This window comes from Apus apus, chromosome 4, assembly GCF_020740795.1.
Source record: "Apus apus isolate bApuApu2 chromosome 4, bApuApu2.pri.cur, whole genome shotgun sequence".
Classification (NCBI taxonomy): Eukaryota; Metazoa; Chordata; class Aves; order Apodiformes; family Apodidae; genus Apus; species Apus apus.
In genome coordinates, this window is record NC_067285.1 from 47,763,672 (window position 1) to 47,776,662 (window position 12,991).

Sequence of the window (12,991 nt, forward strand, 5' to 3'; positions counted from 1 at the left end):
GACCAAACTGTCTATAGAACAGTTTATATCATGATACAAAACTTTTTTAGTTATGCTCCCTATAACTTAGTATTTCACAATCTTCTATTGAATGTGGCAATTGTACAGAGTCTATTTTGGGGGTGTTTTAGCTAATGTACTGCATCTTCACAACTACATGTCTTTCTCTTTGAGTCTGTAATACTCTGTGCTGGCTACATATACTTCCATTGGCTAACCCTCCAATAATTGACCTTAGTTGAGGACGTGAATGTGTTACCCCATGTATCTTTTGTAATAGGAGCATAGTAAATCTGACATTCCAAAATTTCATTTTGACATCAAAACCTGTCAACTTTGTGCAATTTTATTTTTATTTTGGGGTAACCATTGTGAAACGTACCCTCCTTAACATCAAAATAAAGTTTTCATATTTTGCAACAGTATGTGCCAGTTAAACATTGGTACTAGTTCACACTAGTTACTTTATCACTTGGTATGTATTTATTGCTAAGTGAATATTTCCTCCATTGACCTTTTTGGATACTAAAATCATACTTATACTTATAAAAAATTATTCCTAAAAAGGGGTTGAAATGGAAGGCTCTTTGTTTCTGTGTGTGAAAATGTCTGTGTATGTGCAGCCTAGTGTGCGTAATCTCAGCTGATCTTACATTATGCAAGAATAACACTTTAACAGGTATTTTTGCAATGCATGACTTGTACTGTTACATGTAGTGCAGCTGTTTGTGGCATGTAGTGCATCTGTGTATTTGAAGTGAAAGAAAAAGGAATGTGTATGTTGTTTTTAAGCTAAATAACTTATGTGAATACTTTAACATTCAGCTAACAACAAACCACTGGAACATGAAACTGGAACTGCTTTGAAAAACATACAAATAAACCCCCTTTCCTTTTCTGTTAGAACTGTCGTGAAATGCAGTATTGCCAAATCCCAGGCTCTGTACAGTGCCCAGAGAGGGCTGAAAACAAACAACGCTGCTGTGGTCAAAGTTGGAGCCATCAGCATCAACATCCCTCAGCACCCGGCCACGCTGCACAGCATGATGGTGCGCAGCTCTCACCAGCTCTCCAAGCAGATCTCAGATCTCATCAGGCAGCCCTCAACGGCGTAAGTGCTGGCACTTTTGGGGTCTGCTAGTTACCTTCTGTTTATGGCCTTCTGCTACTTTTGAAGCTATATGGGAGGGTCAGGCTAGTCATATATTATTCTAGAATAACAAAAAGTGTTTCCTGATCTTTGTCTTGATAACAGGCCCCAGCCTACCAAAGAAGATGTTGCCACTCCTTTGCCCTCAGAAAAAACTCCAACAAGTATTAATCAAACTCCTGTTGAAACAAATGAATTTCCACAACTGCCAGAAGGCTTAGAAAAGAAGCCTATAGTTCTTAAATTCAGTGCCATGATAGATGGTATAGCTATTGGAGCAGCACTCCTGCCCTCTCTGAAGGCAGAATACAAGATGGGAAGAATGAGGAGTCACGGAATGACAGGTAACAGTTCCCTGAAATGTTAAAAACATGGCTTTTCTGTTGTCCTTGCTAGAAGCATCCAGGACAACTTGATACTTCTGTTGAGTTACAGCTAGAGCTTTAAGCCTGTTGCTGTTGGCTTATTGTTTTTTTAATGTGGATTTCAATGCGATGGGGCCATATAGGGATTTTAGACTGTTGTTACACAGAAGTGCCAGAGGCAGAAGACAAGAGCAGGTGAGGACTCGTATGCGTTCATCTATAGCTTCCTCCCAGGAAGCTTTGTGGTGCTAAAATCAGCTTATAATCCATGTTGAATTGAATTCTGCTTTGTAAGGCTACTTGAGAATACTCTCATAGGGCCTCAGTACAGATGAGCTGTTTGTATGATTCCCCTCTCTATCTAATTACAGTTTAAATTGTCATTAAAACTAAGAAAACCCAGAATCATGTGGGTGGATATTTTATAGCTGTAGAGGACTGTGCACTTCAAGAACATTTTAAAGGGTTGGTTTTTTTTTAATTTCAAAAGTGTTTTTTAAATTGAAGGACAAATAAAAGATTATTTTGCCAGTTCATACCTTTTCTTTCCCTCTCTTACTTTTACAGGTGCTCAAACTAGATTTAATTTTGAGCTTCCAAGTCACAGATTGCGCTTCACTTCGAAAGTCTCTGCCACTGATATGTCAACCATCCCTCCTTCAGCCAGTCTCAACCTTCCTCCAGTCACTATGTCAGGCAAATACATCATGGAAGAACATGATACTTACTCAGACCAAATCTGGAGTATAGATGAACTACCTGCTAAGCAAGGCTATTATCTACAGGGGAACTACTTGCGTTGCGTGGCTGAAGTAGGTGTTAAAGGCAATAGTCGCCTCTGATAGACTGATTTTGTTCTGTTACATTTCTGTATATGCCCCTTCATACTGTAATTTGCGTACTCCAGAACTCTCATGATTACAGATTGATCCAAATGTAGCATTTGTAATGGCATGACATTGAAGCAGAGCTTTCTCAGTCCTTAGTTTGATGAGCAACTAACATATTAAGCAGTCAAGGCCAGTATATCAAAGAATTTTGAAACATTATTTTCTGCAAATACATGAGAGAGATATATTTAGAAACTTTTTTGAAATTACAATATTTCTCATCAGTGAAGCAAGCAAAAGTATATTATGCTGATGATTCAAATAAAGTGTAATTTTAGACCAAAAGCTCATGCTAGCTCATCAGATAATGTTGTAAATGCTGAAAAATTGAAAACAAATTTTATTGGTTTATATTATTTTTTCTTTATTATTATATAGCTCCATAGGTAGAAGAAGTGATATATAGCCCTGGTAAATGACATAAAATTTTGTTTGACACGGAGTTTTCTATTCACGAGTTCTATTTGGGTACCAATTTCCACAGTTAATTTTCAGAGGGAAAAGTGATGCTGCTTAAAACAAACGTATCTGCATGGGTAAAAGTGAGACTTTTCTACTAACTGTGTTTCCAGACAGAAGAGCAGTCTAGCATGTTTCTAATTGAGACTTATGATTTTTGTATCCGTATGGGAGAAGTTTAATTAGGTGCTGCTCTGTGTTCAACTCATGTGAGTGATCTCCTGGCTGAATAAAGTCCTTAAGGTCTTCAAATACAAAAAGGAAGGACTGCTCAGGAAAGGCAAAAGCCAAACCTCTGAGTCGTTTTAGAAAATAAAAGCATTTTTATTTAATTTTAAAAAATCTCGGTGGCAAATCTAAACAATCTTAGGCAAACTCCAGTTCCTTAGGAATATTCTTTGAGATGAGTTTGAACACATAAAAAGTTGAATAGTAGAGATACCAGTACTGTTCTTCTACGGTAACTAGAATAATGCACTTTGAGGTTGACAGCTCAATTCCCTTTTGTTCTGATAATGATTTACTATCTGTAATTAAGTAGCATTTTGCATACTTCCATGAACCTTAATCAAGTCCTGCATTTTATTGTCCAAGCTAAACTTAAGCAGGATTAAAAACTTTTTTGTATAGTAGTGTATGTCTTTCAGTTTTCTGGTGGGCATTCACAGGAGAAGAATTGCAAGACAGAACTATATAATGTTCTTTTTTTATGCTAATAATGATATAGTTGGAGTTGAAAAAAATGTTCCAAAAAACTAAAAATGTATTGTTTTTAAAAAATGGGTATGGTTACTTTTAAAGTTTTGTTCTAAAATTTTGTATTTCTGCAGGTTGGTTCCTTCGAACATAATCTCACAACTGATCTTTTGAATCATTTAGTATTTGTGCAGAAAGTGTTCATGAAGGAAGTAAATGAAGTCATACAGAAGGTTTCAGGTGAGCAGAATGCTTAAAACCAACTTTAAGTAAAAGCCTTAAACCTTGTTTGATGGTAACACTATTATATAGTTCTTGGGACTGACTGTTGCACAGACCCCATCATCTTGCATCTAGCACTCCAAGCAGCAGAGCTGGAGTTAGAAATCATAACAGAGGCTCTGGATATTCTTGTGGCTTTACCAGAAATGAGGGTAGGAAGAAACAAATTTGAAACACCCCGATGTTGGTTCCAGGCAAAATATATTAGTATGGGGTAGTCAGAGAATATTTAGGGAAGAGTAAACATTGAACAGCTGTCATTATGCTGTTAGACCAAGTTTTATAGAGAAGCATAAAGTAGTAAAACAGGAAACCTGTATTAGATTTTTTTTTTTACAATTCTTAGTCTCTAGAATTTGATCTCTCCTCTGTTTTTAGGTGAGGAATTTATTACCATTGCTTGTTCTTTGCTACTCCAGACTATACATTTGTATTGCAGGTAGCAGCCTGATGGTTTTTGAAATGTGACTGCTGCCTTCTGTGTAGTAGTAATTCCACAGGAACATGGGCTGGGTGCTCAATGCAGAACAATGGGGTCAGAAAATGGCTTTTCTCTTTCTGGCTTGCATGGCTTAAAAATTCCAATAGTGTAATACACTGAAGTTGTTTTTCTAATGATGGTTTCTGTTGCACTGAAATATTTATTGCATTTTTTCCTTATATAAGAAGGTAAGTACTAATTACTTAAGGTGAAGCTGCACAGATTAGTAAAGTAACTAACAGAGCAGTTCATAATAATTCCATCTGCAAGTTGAGGGCAGTGTTGATTTAAAGACAGCTGGTGTCCACTTTCAAACTTGTGTGACTTTTTGCACTGGTTTATGTAAAGGGTCAAATCCAATTTGTAATTTAGTTTCAGTCAAGAAAATTATGCTCCCTTAAGTGAGAGGATAGATGAAGAAATATAATTTACAACTAATATATCTTTTTTTTTTTTTCAACATAAAGCATTTCAACAAATGCTTTATAAATTGCATGAAGAAATGCCATTTCAAAAATAGTCTCTAGTAGTATGTATGTGGGGAATATGGGAAAGATGAGTTAGTTCTCTTGCTTAGAACCCTTAGGAGGTTACCATTGTCTTTTTACATTATCCTAGTTAAGAATATCTGGGGGGATTAGAGGAGGGAAACACCATAAGAAGAGGAGGAGGTTATTAAGACTAATGGGAGAAGACAAACATCCAGATACAACATAGAATAATAAAAATTTACTGTTTTTTTTTTTTATTAATCTGTTATTTAACTGCCTGTCCTTAGCACCAAATAACTGTAATGAGAACAACTAGCATATATGAAAAGAATTAATGGGTTTGGGCTTTTCCAAGCAGCAAGGCCTTCCTATAAACTAAAATTGAACATATATCAAATCTCAATGAGAATTTAAACCAGGATTGCTCCTTCAGGTTAGGGCCTATGGTGATATGTAAATTGGGATTAAATATGTCAAGATTAGGAAGTAAACACAAAAATAATAAATACTCTTTCCTCCTGTAATTGAAAAATACTGATACAATTTCAAGTCCTCTTTTAATGCATTTTGCACAGTGCTTGGTCAAGGGTTTAATTTTATTGTCAGATAACTAGGAGATACGTTACTGCAGGAGGCAAGGAATATATTTTTGGAAACTAGGTGTTACTCCTTAGAGGCTCTGAGCCTTCCTGTGAAGAGTCTCCCAGGACGGAGGAACACAACTCTGCCTCAACTCCTGCTACAGAGCTATTAACTACATGTAACCAGCTGAATCTGCACCAATGTCTTCCAACTACAACCTAGATTTGTTATTACAAATCTTCAAATAGTCACTGTTTACAATGAGCCTTAATTCACTGTCACCTTAAAAAAAATCTATTTGTTTTTAAATATATTCTTTGTTAAAACTCTGAACATGTATATTTAATGTTTACAGGAGGAGAGCAGCCAATACCTCTTTGGAATGAACATGATGGCACAACTGATGGAGAAAAACCAAAAATTCTTCTTTACTCATTGAGCCTACAGTTTAAGGTAAACTTACGATGACAAAAAAAGTGGTCCTAGGTGCTATTATTTTTGCCTCAAAACTTACAGACTCAGAGATACTCTACATGAAGAAAAAGACCTTGACTTTTGTACATGTAATCTTTTAAAATAGCTTAGTGTCACTGCATTGTGACAATTATTTCCTCTTTTTTTGCTGTGCAGTGAAAAGGGCTTTTTGTTGGTTGTATTTTTTTCTGGTATTTTTTTTACCCTTCTCTTTGTCTCTGAATCTGACCCTAATAACTTTGTATCTTCCTTACTTACTAGGGAATTCAAGTGACAGCTACAACGCCCTCAATGCGAGCTGTGAGGTTTGAAACTGGATTGATAGAACTTGAACTCTCAAACAGACTGCAAACCAAAGCAATGCCTGGAAATAGCAGCTACCTCAAACTGTTTGGGAAATGCCAGGTGGATTTAAATCTGGCACTAGGACAGATTGTTAAACATCAGGTTAGTGCTCAACATCTTTGTGGTGGTGTTCTTACTAGTGTGTAATTACAGAATAGATAACCAAGCCAAGAGGCTTTCTTTATACTGCTGGTTTTCTTTCTGATCTGGCTGCAGAATGCATGTAAAGTGTAGGGGGGCTGGTTGGTTTTTTTGGGAGGATTTTTTTAAAATTAGTTTTTGTTGGCTGTGTTTTTCAGCTTCTTTTTTTTAATATATAAAAGCTTAAGCATTCTGCAGCACGCAGTTTTGGAAAATGCTTCATGTATATGCTCTATTATTTTGTTCAATAGTTGTACAAAATAAATTTTCTCACTTGAGTCAAGAAGGGACTGGAGATGACTTTTCAGAAGAATTAGCAAATCTTCATTATGAAGGCCAGTGTACATGCATAAAAGATAGAAGGAGTCAACAGTGGGCTCTTAATTTATTTTTTTTCCATGCTATTAATATTTTAGAGCTTTGCAACAGTAATGGCCTTGCTACTGAGTCAAATTCAAAATTTTAATTGATATTGCTATTATTTTTAGGTTACATGAATGAAATAATAAAATCAGACAAGACCCAAACTTGTCTAGACCTACATTTTGACCTAGTTTGTCTGAATTAGTTTGACAGTTTTATCTCTTGGATTCTTAAACCCGCTGTTACCTGGCGTCACTAATTCTATGATATGAAAATATTTTGTGATGCCTAGAAACAAACACAAGTCTTACAACCTATAAATGTACAGTTGCAATAGAGAATCTGGATATATAAATATTTATTTTAGTTAATATTTTATTATAAATAAGGAAAATACCATAGTGATCAGAAAGGAATTTAGGCTGGAAGAGAAAAAGGAGAAACGTCTTTACATCTTGTTGTACTTTTATATTTTGTCAAAAGCAGTAATTTTATTATTTTTTTCTCCTCCCTGCTGCTGTTTTAAGGTTTATGAAGAAGCTGGGTCAGACTTTCATCAAGTTGCCTATTTCAAGACAAGAATTGGATTAAGAAATGCTCTCCGAGAAGAAATAAGTGGCTCATCAGATAGAGAAGCTGTGCTCATTACTTTGAACAGGCCAATTGTTTTTGCTCAGCCTGTGGCTTTTGACAGAGGTATTGAAGAGAAAATTGTTACATATTTGTTTTCATACTGGGGAAGCTATTTTTTTTTAAAGAGGCTTAATTATTCAAGATTTAGTATTTTCATGTTAAATCAAAATGTTAGGTAGTTGAGAAATTTAGGAGTTCTACTGCATGACAACGGGGTAATACTTAATGTCAAAAATTCCATTTGCTGACGTGATTAGTTTTCAGATGGTTTGGAGGCAACTGCTTTTGTACGTGTTCACAGGTAATTCTGTGAACAGCCTTGCTTTCTGTATTTTAATGCATTTAAGTTCAATGCTAAATGATTGGCTTTGTCCTTTGCAGTATGAGCCTCTTCACTTCATCCTGAATGTGGGTGTGTGTCCATTGTTGTACATCCGCTGTCTTAAATTAATGGAGAAACCCTAAAAATTAAAACAACAACAACAAAAAACCCACAAAAACCCCCAAAAAACTTAATTTAGAGAATGTGCATTTATTTTTGGTATGTGTTGATTTCAATTAAGCATTTCTGATTTCTTCATAAAGCTGTCCTGTTTTGGCTGAACTACAAGGCTGCGTATGACAACTGGAATGAACAGAGAATGGCTTTACATAAGGATATTCATATGGCCACAAAAGAAGTAGTAGATATGCTGCCCGGAATCCAACAAACCTCTGCGCAGGCTTTTGGGACCCTCTTTCTTCAGCTGACTGTCAATGACTTAGGAATTTGCCTGCCCATCACAAATACACCTCAGGTGATCCAAGTGTCTGAAGCAGCATGACTTTTGAGTAGTCTGTTGAAATATCCATTTGGATGTGGCACATGGCTTTTCTGTCCATAAATGTAATTTTTCATCACATCAATGCAAAAGTCATATGATGCTGATAATTGCACTAGTGGCAGTGCTTGTAATAGAAATTATGTTCTCTTTTATAGAACAACTAGGCTATTGGAGGCTTTGATTGGCATGCATGTTTTAGGGAAACACAATAGATTCTTGTTTACACCACATATGAACTCAGCAAAGTCTGTGGAAATGTTTCAGATGGAACATACTGTATTGAAAGTTTCCATCACAAATTCCAATTCTCTTTTAGATATGACTGCGGAGAGAAAAACTCTGAAAACTGTTGTCTTTAACATGATATTCTTACTCTCTTGTTTGTTTAATTAAAGCAGGGAATGAGCATGTGAATAACTGCTTGAGATTTATAGATATATAGACAAATGTTATTCATAGAATCATAGAATGGTTAAGAGTTGGACGGGACATTAAAGATCATATACTTCCAACCCCCCTTCCTGCATGGGGACACCTCCCACTAGACCAGGTTGCTCCATGCCCCATCCAACCTGGCCTTAAACACTTCCACAAGTTCCCTGGGCAACCTATGCCAGTGTCTCATCACCCTTACAAGTATTTTATTTAGGAACTCACAGTGTAACTATTTGAGATGTATAGATACAGATAAATGTATTTCAAACAGTTACTTTTGTTTATGAACTCAGACTGGGTTAAAGATCCTTGAAATGCAGTAATTTACAAAATGTTTATCATTGTAGTGCAGGGTATGTCTAAGAACTTATACAGAATGATGTATTCTTTAACATGCAGTTGACTAGCTTTTGTATTAAAGTAATGCCTGCACAGTGCAGTGTGCAGTGTGTTAATGCAGCTTGTTCTGTAAGGGAATGTGCACTGCATTATGTTTCTGGAAACCTTCAAGTCTTGGATTTCATGATTTATGGTCACACAGCTCCTTTTCACTGGCTGCATTTTGCTGAGTTTTTTGAGAACCAAGGCAGCGTGGTCCAACACATTCCCCAATTCAACTTTTAGCTCTGTGTATTGATTCTTTCTTCAAATAGGAAGGTACCTAAATCAGTGGACCTAGCTTTCTTAAAAATCTCTCCTAATTCTCAGTGAAGAAACAATTCTGTGCAGACCTGTATTTCCTCTGTTCTTCCATTCTTAGAAATGACTGCAGTTATGCCTGTCCCTTCATATATAAGGTGAAGGTGAGATCTGCACCTCTGAAGTATAAAATTGAAATTATTACATTACCAGTTGACAGTAGTTTAAAAAAATAAATGAAGCAGTGGATTATCTATTAGGATAGATAATGTTGGATGGCTTTTTGATAAAACCTTGGATTCAGAGACTGTTCCTGTGTTGAACAGGGAGTGTTCGTAATAGGGAATAATTCCAGAATAGGAATGAATAATTTTAATAATGTAGAAGGAAGTAGTTATAATGCATAGAAATATAAAGGATTAATGAGGCCAGTAACTAGAAGTCATAATGACATAACATTTTGATGGTGAATCTTTTACCTGGCAGCTGTGGACAAAGCAGATGGTATTTTATGCTCTTATGTGTTACAAGTGATAGTAAATTATGACAAATACATTCTGGTTTATGAAGTCTGAAACTGTTTATAGATTAGCATGTTTACAGTACTTAATGCTGGATCAAGAAGTCTAGCATTATAAAAGAGAATATTTGAGCTTTTTTGTGGGTGAACAAAATTATAGACCTTTGTATATAAAGGGCTGGAACATAGTCTGTGTATTTAAGAGTCTACATAATTGCAGATGTCAAAATAAGCACCAAAAACGATGTAAAAATTAAATTTACTTTTCATCATTGTTCAAGCAAATAATGTGCAACCCTTTTTGGATAAAAGTCAGTTCTGGGCTTTTGTTCTGTGGTCATGGGGCCATACGGTTTGTAGTCCTTGATCAAACATGGGTTTTCCTTCCTTTTCCAGATGAGCTTGACTCCCAGTGCCCTAGTATATTTGCAATGTAGGTGTTGTATTTAGAAAATAGTGCATGACATGGTATGGACAGATGTGATGCTTTTGAAACTTGCTGCAGAAAAGGAAAAATACAAGGAGATGTGAGAGGTAGATCAGTTTTCTAATAGGGAAAGATAAACAGCAGTTAAGGCATGTACAGTATCACTTTGACATTGCAATGACCAGGAAATTCTCTCTGATTTTATCTTCCAGTCTAACCACACTGCAGATCTTGACACTGGCTCTGCTTTAGTCCTGACTATTGAAAGCACGTTAATCACTGCCTGCTCCTCAGAATCTTTAGTTAGTAAAGGCCATTTTAAAAACTTCTGTATCCGCTTTGCTGATGGCTTTGAGACAAGTTGGGATGACTGGAAGCCAGAAATAAGAGGAGATCTAGTCATGAATGCATGTAAGTGGCTATGTTTTCATACTGGACAATAGTATATCAGACATAAATCTACTTTTACCCATTCCCATGACCTTTAAAATGGCTGAACTTTCTCCAAAAACAGAAAAAATACTTTGGCCTTCTGAAAGTAAAATAATATGGATCTAAAAGGTTGTATTGCTTTGTTGTTTTCCTTATTAAAAACCTTGTTGCTATCTGTTTAATTGTAAGCATTTAAACTCTATGTTGGAGATGTTGGAAGACTTGGATGCTTTGCTTTTATATAATTTCATGAGATCCCAGTAAGCTTTTAATAATTTAATAGAGATTATTCTCATTTATATATGAATGTCTTGCATTATGGTGAAGATTCTAGAATTTATATGTAATTTGAAATTGACAGAAACTTGGATGTTACCAAGTAGGTTCTCTTTGCTAAATAAGAAAAGTCATTCAATGGGAATTAAAACTATACCTCCTATCCAACACCACTCATGCTTTAATTGCAGAGAGCAAGAGGCTGAGGTGGAATTTGGAAGGGCTGGTCTAAAGCAACTTTGACTGTCTGCCTAATCAGTTTATGTTCTTCATATGCTTCATATAGGTGTGGTGCCAGATGGTACATATGAAGTATGTTCTAGGACAACAGGACAGGCTGCAGCAGGTAATACACTGTTTTAATAAATCAAGTCTTACATAAATAGTTCAAAAAATATGGAATTTAAATTATTTAACTGTGTTGTAAATTAGTTAGTGGTTTGTTTTTTTGTTTGTTTTGTTTAGTATCTTATTTTCCTGGTAAAATTTCCCAATGTTTTTATCTGCTCCATCTTTTGAAGCTATTCCAGGTTTTGAATGACATCAGCAACACTGGTTTTAGATTTTTACCTGCAAGAAAACTCAAGGTTTATATGTGTTTGCTCCCTGGTTGGAGAACAGTCCTTTATAACAAGCAGTGTTGTCCTCCTGCTTCCTGTCCTAGACACTGCTCTAAATCTTCCAGTCCTTATGATGTGGCTTTGCATCCTGAGCTCCCATTCTTTCCTCATCTCTTCCAGATATGGCTTCTTTTTTCCCCAAACTCTTTCTTCGCAGTCTCTCCTACCTAGTTGTTTGGACATTGTCCAGAGGCCTCAAAAATACCTGGCAGTCTCTGTTTTGGTCATTATACCTGCTGCTTGCTTCTTGTCATCACTGCCCAAATGTTGCATTTGTGGTATTTCCTGTCCCTTGGTTTTGGTTGTTGTCCCCCACTTGCTTTTTTGTGCTGAGGAGACATAAAAATGAAACACACGCTGCAACCATTAAAAAATTTACCTCACGTGGAATTGTGAATGGCAAAAAAGAGGATGAGTTTATTTAGAAGGAAAAATACTACCTTGTATAGTTCTGCTTAAAACAAGTTCTGTATTTTGATGCTGAAAGGTGGCACTCAGAAAAATCCAGACTATTCAGTGGGCACATTATGCATCATTATTCAAGACTTGAAACTGTCAGCATTTTTACATGCAAATAGACATCCTTTAGGCTTCTAGCTGTTAGCAGTCCTGTTCTGGAATAGTATGCTTGGCTGCAATTGTAAAAGCTGAAGTCTGAGATGCTCTCTCCTGGTCATCAGCTTGGCTGAAGGGATAGTATTTTCATTAGGTTTGTCTATGTACATGACTTCTTAAAGAAATACCAACTGCATAGCTCTGAAGTCTTTCCAGCAAGTATTTCAGTTGTGGAATATGCTTTCCTCAGTGGGCAGAAAAGACAGTTCTTTGTAACTTAAAAACCACTGTCGTGGCTAATGAATATGTAACTCAGCATGGGGGATCTTTTAGAGGAGGAAAAACTGGTTTGACTTTTTTTGTTTTTACTACAGAAAGTAGTAGTGCTGGAACCTGGACACTGAATGTGTTATGGAAGATGTGTGGGATTGATGTCCACATGGATCCAAACATTGGGAAAAGATTGAATGCTTTAGGCAACACACTCACAACGTTGACAGGAGAAGAAGATATTGATGATATTGCTGACCTCAACTCAGTAAACATAGCTGACCTTTCAGATGAGGATGAAGTTGACACCATGTCTCCCACTATACACACGGTAAGTGAATAAACCAAAACAAGTGCTACTAGTTGGGAAAACAGTGACAAAGTCTTCAGTCAGGTGAAAAGATCTTAGTCTTGAGTAGGGTCCAGCATACTACTCCTTACAGCTCATGTAACTCTTGCTGCAAATCAAGAAAGTTTGTGTGTTAGTTTCCTAACTCCATATTTCAAAGGCAATAAATCACAGATAATATTTCTACTTGTGTTATGTAGAAATAGCGATCCAGATTGGGAAATATGGAGACATAATATCTAACTTCAGGTACCTGAATTGGAAAAGCTGTGGCTTGTAGATAGGTTTTCTT

The 12,991-nt window shown here is 36.2% G+C and overlaps 1 protein-coding gene across 11 annotated transcripts in view; it reads left to right on the forward strand.

The window, feature by feature from the left end:
* The window catches only part of BLTP1 (bridge-like lipid transfer protein family member 1), a 115,605-nt gene that overhangs the window by 74,167 nt on the left and 28,447 nt on the right, over window positions 1-12,991 (forward strand). For all 11 annotated transcript variants that reach the window (XM_051616576.1, XM_051616574.1, XM_051616575.1 and 8 more), the window contains 11 exons: window positions 905-1,111; window positions 1,256-1,494; window positions 2,083-2,327; window positions 3,695-3,800; window positions 5,752-5,849; window positions 6,132-6,317; window positions 7,247-7,415; window positions 7,938-8,149; window positions 10,410-10,608; window positions 11,192-11,251; window positions 12,455-12,681. In XM_051616576.1, the coding sequence (XP_051472536.1) occupies window positions 905-1,111; window positions 1,256-1,494; window positions 2,083-2,327; window positions 3,695-3,800; window positions 5,752-5,849; window positions 6,132-6,317; window positions 7,247-7,415; window positions 7,938-8,149; window positions 10,410-10,608; window positions 11,192-11,251; window positions 12,455-12,681 (1,948 nt within the window). The remainder of the gene's footprint in view (window positions 1-904; window positions 1,112-1,255; window positions 1,495-2,082; window positions 2,328-3,694; window positions 3,801-5,751; window positions 5,850-6,131; window positions 6,318-7,246; window positions 7,416-7,937; window positions 8,150-10,409; window positions 10,609-11,191; window positions 11,252-12,454; window positions 12,682-12,991) is intronic.